This window comes from Tachypleus tridentatus, chromosome 4 (genome assembly GCF_004210375.1).
Source record: "Tachypleus tridentatus isolate NWPU-2018 chromosome 4, ASM421037v1, whole genome shotgun sequence".
In the NCBI taxonomy this organism is placed as follows: Eukaryota; Metazoa; Arthropoda; class Merostomata; order Xiphosura; family Limulidae; genus Tachypleus; species Tachypleus tridentatus.
Window position 1 is genome coordinate 110,721,740 of NC_134828.1, and position 18,273 is coordinate 110,740,012.

General features: G+C 34.6%; 1 protein-coding gene across 1 annotated transcript in view; it reads left to right on the forward strand.

The window, feature by feature from the left end:
* LOC143248192 (lachesin-like) overlaps window positions 1–17,974 on the forward strand; it is a 44,727-nt gene extending 26,753 nt beyond the window's left edge. Inside the window, exons 6-8 of the mRNA XM_076496625.1 lie at window positions 1,382–1,510; window positions 16,320–16,610; window positions 17,958–17,974. Coding sequence (XP_076352740.1) covers window positions 1,382–1,510; window positions 16,320–16,610; window positions 17,958–17,974 — 437 coding nt within the window. The remainder of the gene's footprint in view (window positions 1–1,381; window positions 1,511–16,319; window positions 16,611–17,957) is intronic.
* Window positions 17,975–18,273: the final 299 nt, after the last annotated feature.

The window sequence follows — 18,273 nt, forward strand, 5'->3', positions numbered from 1 at the left end:
TTACCTTTATCTCTGGTATTCACGAGGGATGACGGCCATAGTTTTCACTCTATCAGACTATCTTTTTCTAGTTCTGTTTCCTTGCAGGTAATTTTAAACACTAGGTCTAATAAATGGTCTTTAACGTATTGTCTTTCAGACTGAGCATGATATGACATTATAAGTATAAAATAATTTCCTGATAATCACGTGGTCAATTTTTAGCCTATGCAAATAAATAATGTGTTATATAGGTGTAGGTTTTTGAGGACCCAGTAAAGTGGTTATTCGATCAATAACAGGCGCGTATTTTGTGGACCCAGTAAAGTGGTCAGTCAGTCAACAAAAGATGTAGTTTTTGTGGACCCAGAAAAGTAGTCAGTTAAACAATAATAGGTGTGTATTTTACGGACCAAGCAAAGTGGTCAGTCAATCAATAACAGGTGTGTAATTTGATGACCCAATAAAGAAGTCAATCAATCAATAACTGGTGTAGGTTTTGTGGACCCAGTAAAATGGTCAGTTACTACATAACATGTGTAGGTTTGGAGGACCGAGTAAATAGCTTTATTTATGAGTGAATACGGTTATATATCACCAACAAATGACCTAAATTTATTTAATGTTATTATCTTTTTTGAAAGCTGTACCCTGGGCTGCATGACTCAGCAACAATAAGAAGAAACGCGAGATAATTACGGTTTTCTGGGTTTTTTTTTCAACCATACTTCAACCTATTTCAAAATTCTCCTTTCTTCATGATGTTTATAATGACGTAGTATACAGTCAATAGCTCTGCCCTCCAATAAATTCTCGTTAACCAAAAGCGAATAGCGACAAGGTTGATGACGTTTTTGTTGTACGAAAAAGTAACAAAGAAATTAGTGTCTAACGCTGAAAAAAAGGTGTCATTTGGCACAAAGAAAGCTTTACTTGTTATCTCTTCTTCCTGCAATCTAGCGTCTGCTATTTCTTTATTCACCTGTAATAACAATAAATCTGTGTGCAACAAATCAGTGAAACAGCTAAGCCTTGAATATACGAGAGAATTTACACCATTGTTCTATGTTCCCTGAATAAGTTATGTTTTCACCCATAATGTTACATTATACACAATATATTATACACAAAACTTACATTTTTTATTTATAGCACTTATTATAATTACTATATTTCTGAAGAAGATAAAAACAACTTTGTATAATTTCTTGGATCGAACGCATTTACATTTATTTGTGAAATTATGAAATTGTAACGATTTTGGATCAGTCAATTATGTATACATAATTTATTAGTGTTATTAAATATTTTAATTCGAGAAGCTAAAAGAAAATAAAAACCTCTGCGTATCCAGTTAACACGATAATATCACGTTAATATAATAGTTTGTTTTCTCCCATAGTCATGAAGGTGGTTGGAGACAAGTTGAACATTCGACACATCAAGAGGACACATATGGGAGCTTATCTCTGTATTGCTTCCAACCAAGTGCAACCATCGGTTAGCAAAAGAATTTTGATTCACGTGAAATGTAAGTCATGATTTAAAATGTTTAATTTTCCTTTCAACAGGTGGTATAGTATTGATGAAACTTTGTAGAATGGACGTCAACTGCCTGTTGTGGAGACACAAGTGTAGAGGAAGACGTTTCTTGAATACGAAAGTTTCATCATGAATACTCTGCCTAAAGAATCTATCAGAGGTCTTACAGTAGTCAGTCATATCAAAACATAATTTCTATTTGCTTGCTTGATTCAGCTACGCCAAAAGTGAGTTAAGGCGTTCGACTGGTTATCTGATGGTCGCACCAATCATTTTCGCCCTTTCAGTCGTGGGGGCATTATAACGTTACGGTCAATCCCACCATTCGTTGGTAAAAAGAGTAGTCCAAGAGTTGGCGGTGGGTGGTGATGACTAGCCGCCTTCACTCTAGTCTTACACTGCTAAATTAGGGACGGCTAGCGCAGATAGCCCTCGTGTAGCTTTGCGCAAAATTCAAAACAAACAAAACTTTGTGCCCAGAACGTCTTGATGACATCATCAATGCGCAACCTAACGAAACCATTCTTCCGTTTGGTCGTTTTATTTTACCGCTGGTAACAACACTAAAATATCTATCAAATATAACGATATAACAATATTTTTCATGCAGTTATTGTATTGTAGTAACTAACACGCGAAAATATTAAGTTTGAAACATAAAACACTCGCGAATGTTCTGTTTCTTTCATTTTTCTCGAATTCAGGTTTCAACCATCAAAATAATGTTTACAACTTTTGTTCCCCGCTGGGACAACGGTAAGTCTACGGATTTACAACGCTAAAATCAGGATTCGATTCCTGTCGGTGGATACAGCATGTAACCCGATGCGGCTCTGCTATAAGAAAAAAAGAACACACACAAACGTTTAAAACTTGTATACCTGGTTTCTATTGTGCAGTTTGTCACGATAAGGTTTATTTCAAGAAGTATTGCTGTTGATTGAATAATGGTTAGGACCTCTGGTTTTCGGTTTCAGCTCCCACTGAAAGCAAAAACAACAGCAAAACACAAACAAACGTAAATTAAACACGTTAAATAGTTATTGATTTTATGTCCCCACTTTCCCGAGTCACTGTTCTCTCGAAATCTAATCTTCGCCATACAGGCTTGGGTTTCATTATTTTTATTTCTCATTATTTTACATTCCTTTAACATAAATAAATTTATTTTATATCCTTTATTACTCCCATAAGATAAATTAGTATCCAGAGAAGACATGGTATATTATTGTATTTATTACGGTATTAAAAATGAATATCTCTTAAAAACACTAATTTTAACATGTCGAAATTAGTCTATAAAACAGTTTCGAACAAACTCGGATTTAAAAGTGAAAAATTAATATTGAAATATAGACGCCCTAATTTTAACAATTTTTCCTGGTCCTAGAAAGAAAAAATGAAACTGCATGTGGGAAGTTTGTTTGTTTGTTTTTTGAATTTCGGGCAAAGCTACACGAGGTCTATCTGCTCTAGCCGTCCCTCATTTAGCAGTGTAAGACTAGAGGAAAGGCAGTTAGTCATCAGCCCCCATCGCGAACTCTTGGGCTACTCTTTTACCAAAGAATAGTGAGATTTACCAAGACATTATAACGTCCCTACGGCTGAAAAGATAAGCATATTTAGTTAGATAGGGAGTTAAATCCGAGGCCATCAGATTGCAAGCAAAGCCATATAAAAACGAAACAAAAAAGAAGTAATTTTAATTAACAAAATACCAAGTCTGATTTTAATTAACAAAATACCAAGTCTGATTTTAATTAACAAAATACCAAGTTTGATTTTAATTAACAAAATACCAAGTCTGATTTTAATTAACAAAATACCAAGTCTGATTTTAATTAACAAAATACCAAGTCTGACTTTAATTAACAAAATACCAAGTCTGATTTTAATTAACAAAATACCAAGTTTGATTTCAATAAACAAAATACCAAGTCTGATTTTAATTAACAAAATACCAAGTTTGATTTTAATTAACAAAATACCAAGTCTGATTTCAAGACTTCTTCACTCAAGGACAGATTAGCACTAGGAGATTTCTAGGTAGGCACTAGTTTAGGTTTAATGTCCATACTGTTAAAACTTTCAGTATTATACTTTTATTGATATTTAAGTAGTTGCAAGAACTCGAGATACTGCGAGTTGATTGGTTGCCTTAAGAGAAGGGGTAGAGACGATGACTTCATAGTTCCAGGAAGTGGAACCAGTGGGTAAATTGGTATTATGAACACACAAACAGCTAATGATCGAACCATCAGAGGGTGCTGATGATAAAAGTATTTCAGTATGTCATCCACTCTATAGTAAGAATTAATTACTAAAAATTAGTAATCTATCTGGTTTGCAGAACGTTGTATTTACAATTAACAGTTCTGAAAAGTGTTTATCACAATTATAGTTATTAGTAAAACATTAAATCTGCTATTTTAACCTCTAGTAATTATCAGTTTAATAGTTTTTGGTTAGATATTTAATTATAGAAGTTTTTACAAAGGCAGATGGTGTTACTAGGTGGATTGTCTTATTAAGGGTAGTGTTACTATGGACAATTAGCTTAAAAGGATAATGAGTTAATTGTAGAGTAGCTTAGCATGCTATTACGTTGCTAACATCTATATTTAACTAATGTCCTAAAATGTTAAACTGTTATTTTTATTTTGTTGTTTTTTTTTAATTTCGTGCAAAGCTACTCGAGGGCTATCTGCGCTAGCCGTCCCTAATTTAGCAGTGTAAGACTAGAGGGAAGGCAGCTAGTCATCACCACCCACTGCAAACTCTTGGGCTACTCTTTTACGAATGAATAGTGGGATTGACCGTCACATTATAACACCCTCACAGCTGAAAGGGCGACAATGTTTGGTGCGATGGGATTTGAACCCACGACCCACGGTTTACGAGTCGAACGTCTTAACACGCTTGGCCATGCCGGGACTTTTTGCATTAGTTTAGTATCAAAAAGAAGTTTACAACACTATTGTTCTCGACACAACTTAATAATTTATTACTTTTTCACAATAAAGATTTTGTACCGTGATCTACGAACAAGATATATCTATTAATGACGTATTTCAAATAATACGTATTACCACAAAATCAGGAGCAAACATATTATTAACATCTTGTGGTATCCAAATATAGACAACAGTTTTCGTTTGAACAGATATCAACAACGATTATAAACTTAATACCAACAATATAGCCAACACACAAATAGAGAGATAATAATGTGTTCCTTGTGGTTCTTTTGTGTTGTAAGTTTATATTCGACTGTTCTTCTCGATACATTTTCTTATGTTGACGTTACGTGGAGCTAGTCCTAATATATCAAACTATTCTCCTTTCTCATTTCGATCAAAATAAACACAGAACTACTGGTTTATTGCTCAAACACATACTGACAATGGACAGTTGTTTTTCTATATGGTCAGGTTGTTGGCCACTAGCAAACACACTCCTCCAAGTTTCTTTCACGTACGCAAATCTTGTTTGAGTATAGAATAAATTTCTGTTTAAAACTTCTTACATACTACCCACGTTATATCTCGTCTAGTCTTTTTCTGAAACTGACTGGAATTCTGCATATGATAGAACATCTGTAGTGTTAGGTAAGGCACTAACAAAACGCATTTCAATTCGTAAATTTCTCTGGTTCACCAAGTTAAATTAGGAAACTCTAGAAGGTAGATCAGGTGTCAGATTAGAGACAACGAATGTGTATCCTCCGTAGTATTCGTCGTATCCTGTATCAGTTCCTATATTTTCAATTTTTTTCCGTTGTACTAAATAATAGCATACAGTTGAGCATCAACATTAGAATGTGAAGATAGAGTAGAAATCTTTTTAACATCCACGTTGATTGCCAAGAAATTGATACCGTGATGTTTCAGGCTTTATGAATTTTTCTTACAAAACCCATCAAATGTATTTTTATCAAAGGATCTTATACCAAGACGTACAAGTGTTTGACTTTAGAATGAATTATCGATAAATGATGGTATGTTTCCCTGAGGAAATGAAAACGATTTCTAATAATGTTTAGTTGTTCCTTATATATATATATATGGATTCCTGAAAGGCCAACTGTTGGACTACCACATATATCTATGTGTCGGTCCATGATCCCACCGTTCTCATCATTATTGTAGTTGAGATTGTTTTTTGTTTTGTTTTGAATTTCGCGCTAAGCTACACGAGGGCTCTCCGCACTAGCCGTCCGTAATTTAGCGGTGTAAGACTAGAGAGAAGGTAGCTAGTCATCACCACCCACCACCAACTATTGGGCTACTCTTTAACCAACGAATAGTGGGATTGACCGTAACTTTATAACGCCCTCACGGCTGATAAAGCGAACATGTTTGGTGTGACGGGGATTCAAACCCGTGAACCTCGGATTATGATTCGAACGCCTCAGCCTACTTGGCCATGCCGGACCATCGAGATCGTCAAACCACCCACCATGTTGGACAATGCCACATGACTTATCTTCACTAGTAAAGTTTTTATGTAGACTTTATACGCATAAAGGTTGTGGTACGAAGACGTGTTTGTCATTCAGGTGCGCATCTACCTGAGAAGATAAAGAACGAAGTAACACGTTTTACATCGCTAAAAGAAAATAAGTCTATCTCAGTCTTTGTACACTGACAAGACTTTAATACAGTATGAAGGTCATGTTTACTTGTCAAAAAAGTCTGAAGTCAGTGTGCTCTATCCGTTGGTTTTGGTGGCTGTCAACACGAAACTATTCTACTTCTAGTTTACATGAGGGAGAACATGTTTAAAGTTTTGAGTCTGGTTCTGAGCTCTTGTACTGCTTCTGGTTTTCCATCATCAACAAAAGATTTTCCTTAAGTGACATCTGATGCTAAGTTTATGTCTGACTGAACAACCTGTTTCCCTAAGGCTAAATTCCCTTTTTTAAAGAAATCGTATAGTTGAACCAAACAAGTAACTCAATAGGTCTCCCAATCCGTGAACCCATTTCCAATGAATACCACTGTAATAAAGTAAACCATTTTCCACTTAATAGTCATAATAGACGTCATAGACGGCTGGTTCATGATAGTAAGGTACTCTTATCATGTCAGAAACGACAACAACGAAGAGTTATGATTACTTTCCCTTGTTCAAATGAAAAGTTCAACCCATATCGTCTTTCATATCGACCTCATAGTCTGAATACTTTGTTTAGAAATGGGTCTGTAATGAGGATTCGTAAATGTTTCACTGATCACGTCTCCACATTGACCTTTAACTTGAATGCTTTGTACATACACGTCATACAACAATACTGGATTCCACAAAACCCAAAGTGAATAAAAAATCTTCCATGGTTGCTAACAGCATATGGAGCTATCGTAGACTCTGTTATCATGTGGTTATTAAGAAATCGAAGAGGTACTAATAGCAAAGGACTGAACGTTATGTAGGCTCCATTATTTATATTTGCATCTATTTCTCGGATGAATGAATCAAATGTAAATATAGGTTCTCTGTGGGATTTAGAAAAAGACATTTCTTGGTGTATGACGTTATTAAATGTTCACATTTTAAGCAATAAACTGGTCTAATATAATTAATTATGGTAGCGAATTGAGGACCCCAAAAAGTTAGATAACCATTCTTCACTGTCAAGCACATTATGCCATCTATATTGATACTGTAATTTGGCCAAGACTACATCTCACGAACGTTCAAGGGTGATAATCTTGAAGGAGGAGCAACATAGTTTGCCAGAATATTGGTGGCAAAACAGTTCATAGAATTATCAATAGGTATTGCCAAATAAAGCTGATTCAGGCTGAATAAAAGTGATAGAAGATTCTTAATATTTTATGATAGCGGACAATTCACGCATATTTGAGGGATCTAATGGTAAATGTGCTTGTTTTCATGTCTCTCCTCTTCACATAATCTTTCTTCCACAGCATATATATATAAGTTTGATGGACTTGACAACATAATGTAGTAGTTCAGATTCTTAAAATATTCCATTTAATGTTTTTAGAGATGGTATTACAAGTTATAAACTGTTACATTTACCACTTTATTCTCTTGTGAATTATAAAGACTTCGTCTTTCCATCTAAGCATAAAGTGTTTCTCAAACTAACCCTTCACTTCACTAATAAGTACTTGATCGTCCATTTTGAATTTAAATCTCACTTTAGTGAGTGGTTTATAAAGTTTCTCAACATCACAGATGATTAGAGTCATCCTGTCTATTGGTCTGATTTTAATGACGAGGTGATACGATTCATCATAAGTACTGGCCAGAATATGCAGAATGATGATATAAGTTCCACGATGAGTAACATAGTGGCACCTCCTAAGTTTTAAGAGAGAAATTAAATATTTTGTGCCACATATCTTTTAGTTCCATTATATTTAGTAAAGACTTAAATGTTTTGCTTTTTCATATGATGTTGATACAAAAGATTATTAAATTTAGTCCTAGAATCAGTGTGTAATTCACAGAGTTTTTACCTATGTTTTTAAACAAATCTGCTTGACAACAATAACAGTGTCACACATTACTTATCTTTAAATGAGACAACTCATGCATGTTTAGAAAACATATTGACACATCTGAGTAAATACTTAAACAGATTGTTATTTTGACATAGTTTAGAAAGATCCACTAAACAATCCTGCTATTGTTCATAAATCCCTAAAATAATTCCTCAGTTTCTCAAACTTTGTAATTTTCTTGTTAATGTATTCTGACGACTTAACCAGTCTTTGACCTGTTTTAGATTGGTTGAGTTGCTTCGTGTTTTTACATGTTTAAATAAAGGGGCTGTAATTCACTCAAACTAGCCGTATGCATCAGATTATACCAGATGGATTGTAATGTTCTATTATACTTTATTTTCTCTGTCTATATGATTCACATTTCACTTTACCATCAACTTTATTTCTACCAGTAGTAACAATTTGGCCCTTAGAACAAATGATATTATTTCTCAGCCAGTTCAAAATATTGCAAAGCTGAAAAGGCTGACAACAGTACATAACGACATTAAATAAACAAATGAATATATAACACAACACTACTTTATTAAAAATAAGTCCATTTGACAAGCATACTGCAATTCCTATTTTATCTATGGAGTTAAAATTCTTTCATTCTTGTGGTATGTCACTGATCAGGTCCATTATGTTAATGTTTGGAAAGGATCTTCCACTAATCACTAATTCCCCTTAATCTTTATAATTAGATTTCCACTGTAATGTATCACATTAATACAGTTTCAGTTGTTTTTTTCGTATTTTTTGAAATGTTATCGATTATCTTTAAATTTTCATGACTTGGTGATTACATGTCAATTTTAATGGGTCACATGACTTGGCAATTACAAGTCATATGACACGATTGCAGCTGGTTTATCATCTTTGGCTTATGATTTACAGGCAACATATAATTTTGTATGATAGAATCCATATCGTTTTATATAGAGTTTAATACTTTATAGACTAAACTTTCATAAGATTTACGTTGATAAAGCAAGTGCACCAGGCCTTCAGAACGAGAATGCCTTGTTTCGTGTACTCGGTATATTTTTTTCAATTCAAAGTTTTACCAATAGTCTGCCCTGCCAAATCACTAACTAAAAAACGTATTTGTGTTACTAAAAGTGGTTTCTTTTCTCCTTAAATGATATTTTTTGACAGCCAGCTCTCTCAGTACTGGCTTGTACCATCTAATTTTCTGTCTTTTAATGTACGTCAGGAGAAATTCTTTCTTTAAAACATTAAATATTGGCAAATACGGATGATAAATGTATACAAAATTATTTCTCTAATCTGTTCAGGTGTAGCTTTAGGCAATATGCAAACCAACTCTTGATACTGTTTAACTTAAAATGTCATGATGAATAAATAAAAAGAATTGTTAATTTAGATGTAACATCTATTTTTTTACAGAGTAATGATAAAATAGAATAGACAGAGAAGAGAAGACTTTGCAATTTAGTGAACACTGGGTTATCCAGAAAAATTCCAGATTATAACATAGAATTATAAGCAAACTTCTCAATATTATGGTAAAGTTTTCTCTTAAAAATATTAAGCACACTCCACAAGTAAGGATAGTTGATGATTTTATGAATGTAATGAAGCTATCATGTTACCTATTCACACTGGGAATGATGTGTGTCTGAAAGAAATTAAGTTAAAAACAGTTATTTAAACATAGACACACCGATATACACCCAATGACTAAGCATTTGAAATCTATTTATTTATTTAAATATGGTCTGTTCTACAGGTCAAAATTTTCCACCTCTACAATGACCACAGGCATGATAATAAATGATGAAATTCAGTGAAGTATAACTTTGCTTTTTTCTTCCCAATTTTAAAAGTGGAGTGGCGTCTTGTCAAGTAATGACCTCTCCTGTCACTGACCTTTTGTATTTCCTAAAATCAAAATATTTCGAGGTTTTAGTCCGTCTTGAAGTTTGAAACCTTCGATACACTATTGGGGCTTGAGAATCAGGCACATATCTCGACTCCAACTTGCAATCAGTAATAGGATTGAAGAGTCATCCATCTGTAGTAAATACACATTTTCTGAAATTGTAAGAATATTATGCATTGAACCTATATGCAATCAAGAAGAAACTATTTCTCGGTAAGGATTTGTGGACATATCTACAGAAAGATAGATTTTTTTTTTACAATAGTAATGGTTAAACACAATTATTTAGGCAAATTCCTTAAGCGAAACAAGTAAATTTATAAAGCTTCACATGAAATTATTGTATATTACTTAGTAAATTAAATAAGCATCCTTTTCAAGACGTGTAACTATTACGCAATATATCCATTAGCTATAAAAATGAATTAACAATAACTATTTTAGATATAGAGCATCAAATATTGCAAAAGTATAAAGGATGTCATGATATTAGATAAACCAAAAAACCATAATTAGTACATTAATATGTAGAATATTAAACGGGCTTTAATTCACCTTAAAATACTTTCATTTGTACGCTCTTGGTCCTCTTAACATAGCCTTCATTGGACAACAATCTATTGAGAAATACAGCTTTGTTAATATGAAGATAAATGGCTTAAAACAAGTATCTAGGCAACAAATGTAACAAAAGCTGACATCTGGTATTAAAGTTATTAACTATATAGAACTATTGCGAATACAGAAAAAAGTGTTAAAGATTTAAGTTATCGTATAAATGGAAAAATCAAAAATAATCATACAGGGTGTTCGGAAAGTCACTGTGCACTTATATATTTATTAACAGACATGTTTCAATATAGAATACAGGAGGTAAATATGAACAATATAAACAATGTTGAAAGAGACCCCCGTTGGCATCAATACAGACCTGGATCCTTCTTATTTTGTTTCTAAACATCGCTATCAGTTGCTGGCTTGAAATAGACTGAATAAAATATGATTACAAAACTGCACAGTGACTTTCCGAACACTCTGTATAATAACAATGTCACTGTTAATAATAATAATAATAGTTTTACTTGTAGTTTTTAGGACTAATAATTAAATATTAATAATGTTTTTAAAACTATAAGTGATGCTCATAAATACAGTAGGTGCGATAAATCTATATAAATGTAATAGTACTGCCTGTTGTATGTCCATGTCGCTATTTCGCAGTATCTAGATGGATCTTCACCAAAACTGGTATGAACGCTCATTTGACCAATTCGGAAGTGCATACAAATTTTGGGTTTAGCATTTTGTTAATCACTACTCCTCCCGCTGTTGATGTATTTTCACCAAATGTAGAATAAAGGTTTGTTAAGTTCATGGAAATATACATCATGTAAAGTTGCGGGTTCAAATTTTGTGTTTTGCAGTCTTTGTGTGTACTTATGCATTTCTTACCATTACATAAAAGAGAAGCAAATTTTCATGTCTTGAGATAATCTTTCATTAATCATGAATTTACCAAACATCAGTCTAGGTTACGGGTACTTCAGCAATTATTAAATATGAAGGCGATAAAGTACTCTGATGTTGAGAAACCTACGAGTAGTTCACCTGAGGACCAATGACTTTAGAAACTCTATCATTCTCAACTCATTCGTTTCGGGACTATGCAAGACAAATTATAAAAAAAATAAGATGCAAGTTGAACAAAATATTAAATTTTAAGTCTTTGATTATGACTATAAACTACAGATTTAACGTTTACTTATAAACCAAAACTGTGATATAAACTTTGACCAATTGTGTAAACAATTGTATGCCAACTGGACAAACCTCATCATTCTAACCCTTCTCTAACAATATGCCCTCTGGTGAAAATTCATGGAATCATGATTTCACCGATTTCTTAATACACCATTGCCATCTGGTGCCACTTCATGGAACTACGACATAATCGTCTCTGGATCGTGGCACTGGGGCTGGCATGGCTAGGTGGTTGCTAGGTTTGCATCCCCGTCACACCAAACATGATCGCTTTTTCAGCCGTGGGGGGCGTTATAATGTTACATTCAATCCCACTATTCGTTGGTAAAATAGTAGTCCAAGAGCTGGCGGTGAGTGGTGATGACTAATTGCCTCCTCTCTAGTTTTACACTGCTAAATTAGGGACGGCTAGCGCAGATAACCCTTAAGTAGCTTTGCGCGAAATTCAAAAACAAAACTAACAAATTGTGGCACTGTGACGTCATCATCTCTTGAGGCAACCTATCAGTGCACGGTCTAAAGTTACCTGTTAAAGGCTACTTATGTATGTTAAGGTATGCAACATTCCTCAATCATTCGTTTGTAACTTACATCAATTGTCCCGTTTCTTTCGTTAGTAACTGTACAGAACAGTGTTAACTAAGAGTGTCATACAAACGAATCATAACGTTACGTTTGTTCCATCCTTTAGTCCTTGTGTAGCAGTTCACTGGCTGGAGGTCAGGTCATGTTTCCCAGGGAAAATATCATTAGTAATTTTTATTTCTAAAAATTCCACAGGCGTTGATCACTCAACTCGCAATCTGCGGGTCACAAATTCAAATCCCACCACAGAACGTACTTAGTCCCATTCAAATCCCACCACAGAACGTGCTTAGTCCCATTCAAATCCCACCACAGAACGTGCTTAGTCCCATTCAGATCCCACCACTGAACGTGCTTAGTCCCATTCAAATCCCACCACAGAAAGTGCTTAATTCCATTCAAAACCCACCACAGAACGTGCTTAGTTCCATTCAAATCCCACCACAGAACGTGCTTAGTCCCATTCAAATCCCACAACAAAACGTGCTTAGTCCCATTCAAATCCCACCACAGAACGTGCTTAGTCCCATTCAAATCCCACCACAGAACGTGCTTAGTTCCATTCAGATCCCACCACAGAACGTGCTCAGTCCCATTCAAATCCCACCACAGAATGTGCTTAGTTCCATTCAAATCCCACCACAGAACTTGCTTAGTTCCATACAAATCCCACCACAGAACGTGCTTAGTTCCACTCAAATTCCACCATAAAACATGCTTAGTCCCATTCAAATCCCACCACAGAACGTGCTAAGTCCTATCCAAATCCCACAACAAAACGTGCTTAGTTCCATTCAGATCCCACCACAGAACGTGCTTAGTTCCACTCAAATTCCACCATAAAACATGCTTAGTCCCATTCAAATCCCACCACAGAACGTGCTAAGTCCTATCCAAATCCCACAACAAAACGGGCTTAGTCCCATTCAAATCCCACCACAGAACGTGCTTAGTTCCATTATTTTGATAAAACATTATCAAAATAGTTGACTCTAGGAGGTGTTAAATATCTAACGTCTCCCTGGTGGCTTTGTCTTAAACTAAACAGTATAAATACATGTAAATCTTGTAAACATATGTTGTTTTATTTAGACCTTATGTAAATGAAAATGTGCAAATTTGACAGTTTTTACATATAAAACAGGTTAATTTTAAAATTTTATTATCCAGGTCACAAAAGCAAAGTTTGAAGGGAATAATGGTCATTTTTTTGTACTTTTACAACATAAGCAATTAAGAAATAACACATAGTAACCAGGAACAATATTTGTATTACACAGCATAATATAGAAAGTTGGTAATTTAATATCTAAGCTAATAGCAATCTTGGTTATTTATAAGTCTAAAATTAATATCTGTTCCAGTGTTTGTCCATGTTTAGTTCACGGCTTTACTGGTTAAATGTATTACCGTCTGTAACTTGGCAACGATCTCGATTATTTGTAGGGGAAAGAAACTGTTTATTTGCTACCGTGTTTTTGATGTGTTTGTACTCGTTCAGTTCACAGCTTCACTTAGTTTCTGTAATGTGCGAAGGCTTTTAGTACTTAAAGTACTTGAACGATTTTCCATGTTTGTTTCTCTTTGTGTGGGTTTCAAATTACGATAAATTTCGGGCTGTGTCACTAATAAGCACCGACAATGCAGTTCATGGGTGTGTACAGGTCACAGCATATCCCAGTAAAGTTTCTCCTCAAAATTGACTTTTATTTTCGGACCTCAGATCTTTAGTTGTTGAGGCTTGAAGAGAATAACCTCAAAAAAAACCTGTAGCACAGTTGTAACATCCAGAACATGCGAACATATGGACTGATATGTTATGTTCTATATGGAAGCATTTCAAAAAATAAAGGAACGTTATTCGAACACACAGGATATCTTTATACGGCTGTGTTACATGTTAATCTGTATTAGCATTCATTCTAGAATAATTCACGCGTACTAGAACTTGATAACCTGAAGTTCTCTGTAATTCACCTGTTATAGAGCAAGCTCTAACCCTGGAACACACCTTTATCATAACTTGATAACCTGAAGTTCTCTGTAATTCACCTGTTATAGAGCAAGCTCTGACCCTGGAACACACCCTTATCATAACTTGATAATCTGAAGTTCTCTGTAATTCTCCTGTTATAGAGCAAGCTCTAACCGTGGAACACACCCTTATCATAACTTAATAACCTGAAGTTCTCTGTAATTCCCCTGTTATAAAGCAAGCTCTAACCCTGGAACACACCCTTATCATAACTTAATAACCTGAAGTTCTCTGTAATTCACCTGTTATAAAGCAAGCTCTAACCCTTATCATCTCTGCTATTAATTTTCGTTTATTTACGTCCTGCTTCGATCTCCCTTACAATTGTCACATTATTTAGGTTTAACATCAACTCGGTTAAATATATGTTGACGCACATTCTCCTATATAGTCGTATACACAGATAAGCCTTTCTTACATTATCAAACCTATCTTTAGATAGCATGTCAGCTGACTTTCTCCAAGAAAAATAATACGAGGAAAAATTATCATTATTTTAATACTTATCGTATTTCAATCACTCGTCAGCAGAATCTCAAACGTTTGGCCTCAGTAAGCAGCAGTTGTTTTTTTAAAGTCTAAAACATATAAGGTATTTTCTAAATAATTTCACGTGTAATAAAACATCGCTCAACAGTGTAAATAAAACATTATTCGTTTTATAAATCAGAAGAAGTCTACACATCATGTCTTCTCGTTTTACCTTTAAACTTAAAATTCAAACTGATATATATGTGTGTGTGTTATTTAGATAAGTATATTCAAACCTCTACACCTAGAGGGTTACTATTGTTAATATGAACTGTTCTAAGCCTTGTTCGAGGGAAACAAAGAATAAAAATTTGTACATTCTCAAACTTATAAGACCTCGTATAACACCAGTAAACCTACTGGATTAACCACACTTTATATGTATAATATTTAAGGTACCCTTGTCTTAACATCGTTCGTGTTTTGATAGCCATGCGTATGGTCCAGAACCGCATCTTTCAATTTACCAAACTTTTCTAAAGATGGTCGAACTAAATCTTAGACCACACGTGTCGACAAACATTCCAAACACCCTACACTGCACGCGGAAGTCGGCTCGTAGTATCAAATAAAGAGAAGTGATTTAGAAATCTAATGTCTTCACAGCAAAAAGAGAGAGAATGGAGCAGTAGCTTCATTCTCATTGGATCGTATGAGCCCTACTGTGGACATTTAAACGTGTAACCAAACACTATATCATGATGTAGACGTATTTTCTTATCACCCTGGCAATATATTATACGAAATGTAATCTCTAAAAATTCATTTCATTTGTTTGTTTTCTGAATTTCGCGCATAGCTACACGAGAGCTATCTGCGCTAGCCGTTCCTAATTTTACAGTGTAAGACTAGAGGGAAGGCAGCTAGTCATCATCACCAACCGCCAACTGTTGGACTACTCTTTTACCAACGATTAGTAGGATTGACCGTTACATTATAACGCTCCCCACGGCTGAAAGGGCAAGCATGTTTGGTGTGACGGGGACTCGTAACCCGCGACCCTCGAATTACGAATCGAGTGTCTTAACCACCTGGCCGTGCCGGGGCATGACACACATAGAATATTTCACTTATCCCTGATTATTTTTTTACAAATGTGACAATGATTGTTGTTTCTTCACATTTGTATCGCAACAACACATCCACCATTATGTAACTTTCTGGAACACTAACGTCACCCAGTGGCACAGCGGTATTCCTGTGGACTCACACAACTAAAAACCGGGTTTCGATACCCATGGTGGGCTTTGTGCTTAACTTCAAACAACAACAAAAATACTAACTCGTCAAGTTTGGCTCTACTCTTGACTTAATACCTGATTGTTCGTTGCACTTAAAAGCACAGAAAGACGTTTTGTTAGTTAGATCTTGTCTGAAACATATTTTAGAAATTTGTTAAAGATAGTAAAGCTTTAACCAATATCCTCTGTGTACGATTTATTTTATTTCTTCTTACACAAAGTTCCACCCATGATCTGGACAAACGAAGAAGTGTTAGGAACAAGTCTGGGGACGTCTGTTACCCTGGAGTGTCATCTGGAATCGTATCCCCCATCAGTGACCTACTGGATGAGAGATGGAGACACCTTGGTTATCTCAGATTCGAAGCGAGATGTGATGACGGTTGAAATAGGACTGTACAAGGTAGAAATGAGGTTAAGGATACGGAATGTGGACCACGAAGACTTTGGATCTTATAGTTGTCATGCTAAAAACTCTCTGGGAGAAGTTGAGGCTTCAATTAACCTACATGGTAAGTTTCTAACCCTTATTTAAAATGTTACAATCGGTATGTTCATGTCACTTTCAGGTTCACTTGTATGCTCCAATCGTACTTAACTTTATTTGTATGCTACCAACCCTGCTTAGCTTTAGTTGTATGTCTCCAAGCCTAATTTGCCTTTAATAATACGTTGCTAACCCTACTTCGGTTTAGTTGTACGTTTCGAAGCCTAACTTGGCTTAATTGTATGTTTACAACTCTATTTACTGTTAGCCATACGTTTCCAACCCTACTTAGTTTTAGTTGTATGTTTCCAACCCTAGACCTACGTTAAAACGTATTTCCGCCGGATATGTTTCTGTTATAAACATCTATTCTACAGGGTGTTCGGAAAGTCATTGTGCAGCTTTGTAATCATATTTTATTCAGTCTATTTCAAGCCAGCAACTGATAGCGGTGTTTAGAAACAAAATAAGAAGGATCCAGGCCTGTATTGATGTCAACGGGGGCCACTTTCAACATTGTTTATAATTGTCATTCATGTTTACCTCCTGTATTCTATATTAAAACATGTCTGTTAATAAATATATAAGTGCACAGTGACTTTCTGAACACCCTGTATAAAATTGCATTCTATATAATAAGAATAAACGTTAATATTGTGGATATTATTTTAACATTTTAACACAATTATAAAGTAGCAAGGTTTTGAGTAACTGTGTGATTCATTTCCTTATTTTTTAATCAGTTAAGAACTTAAGTTAATAATCACACAGTCAATTAAAAGTTTCCCAATTTTATCATAAACACGTTGAATATATCTTTATATCTTTTCGGTTATATAAGTATAAAATACTTGTACATTGTGTTAATGACACCAAACTAAGAAGTTATAGTAGTGCTAAAGTGATTGGCCGTCAATTGTTGTTGATCACCACGATTAAATTAATAATTAATAACTTTCTACCAGATATTAACTAGTTATGTCCTTTACGTTTCGACTGCTAATCAGTCGCCATCTTGGAGGACTCCTAAATATGAAGCGATTCTGTGTTGGTAGAAGTTCATATTCCGGGTATTCTTGAACGACGTCTGTTAAATTTTTGGTACCATATAAACGCCTAAACACTTTATCGAGTGTATTAAATAAAACTCTTTTATTATTATTATTTAAGATGTTTTATGAATAAAAACGCTTTAAGTTTAAGAAGATGTTCAAAAGAAGAAACAATCGCCAAATTTCTAAACACCAGATGAATTTTAACAAAAATAACAGAATTTATTTTCCAGATGTTAGACGGCGCTACAACCTTACTTTATTCATTCCTCGGAAACAGCCCTGTTTTTATAACTTACATTGAAATTTCTATCATGCAGAGGAAAATGTCGGTTAACGCAACATAGACTGTGCACTGACAAACGTAGAATGATTGAATTCTACAATTAGAGGGAAAACAGCTTGTGTGTTTGGTGGTGCTAAGTAATTTTACCAATAAGAATTTTGATTCATTCAAAAATATGTGAATTAAAATCCCGTTCCTCATATATAAATACCCCTGGTGTCTCAATGGTAAGTCTCTAGGTTTATAACCCCAAACACTGGGTTTAATGATTTAAGTAGAGAAAGCCTATCTTGTAGCTTTGTATTAAACGAAAAAAAATCATATATACAAAGAGCAATCACATATAAAGC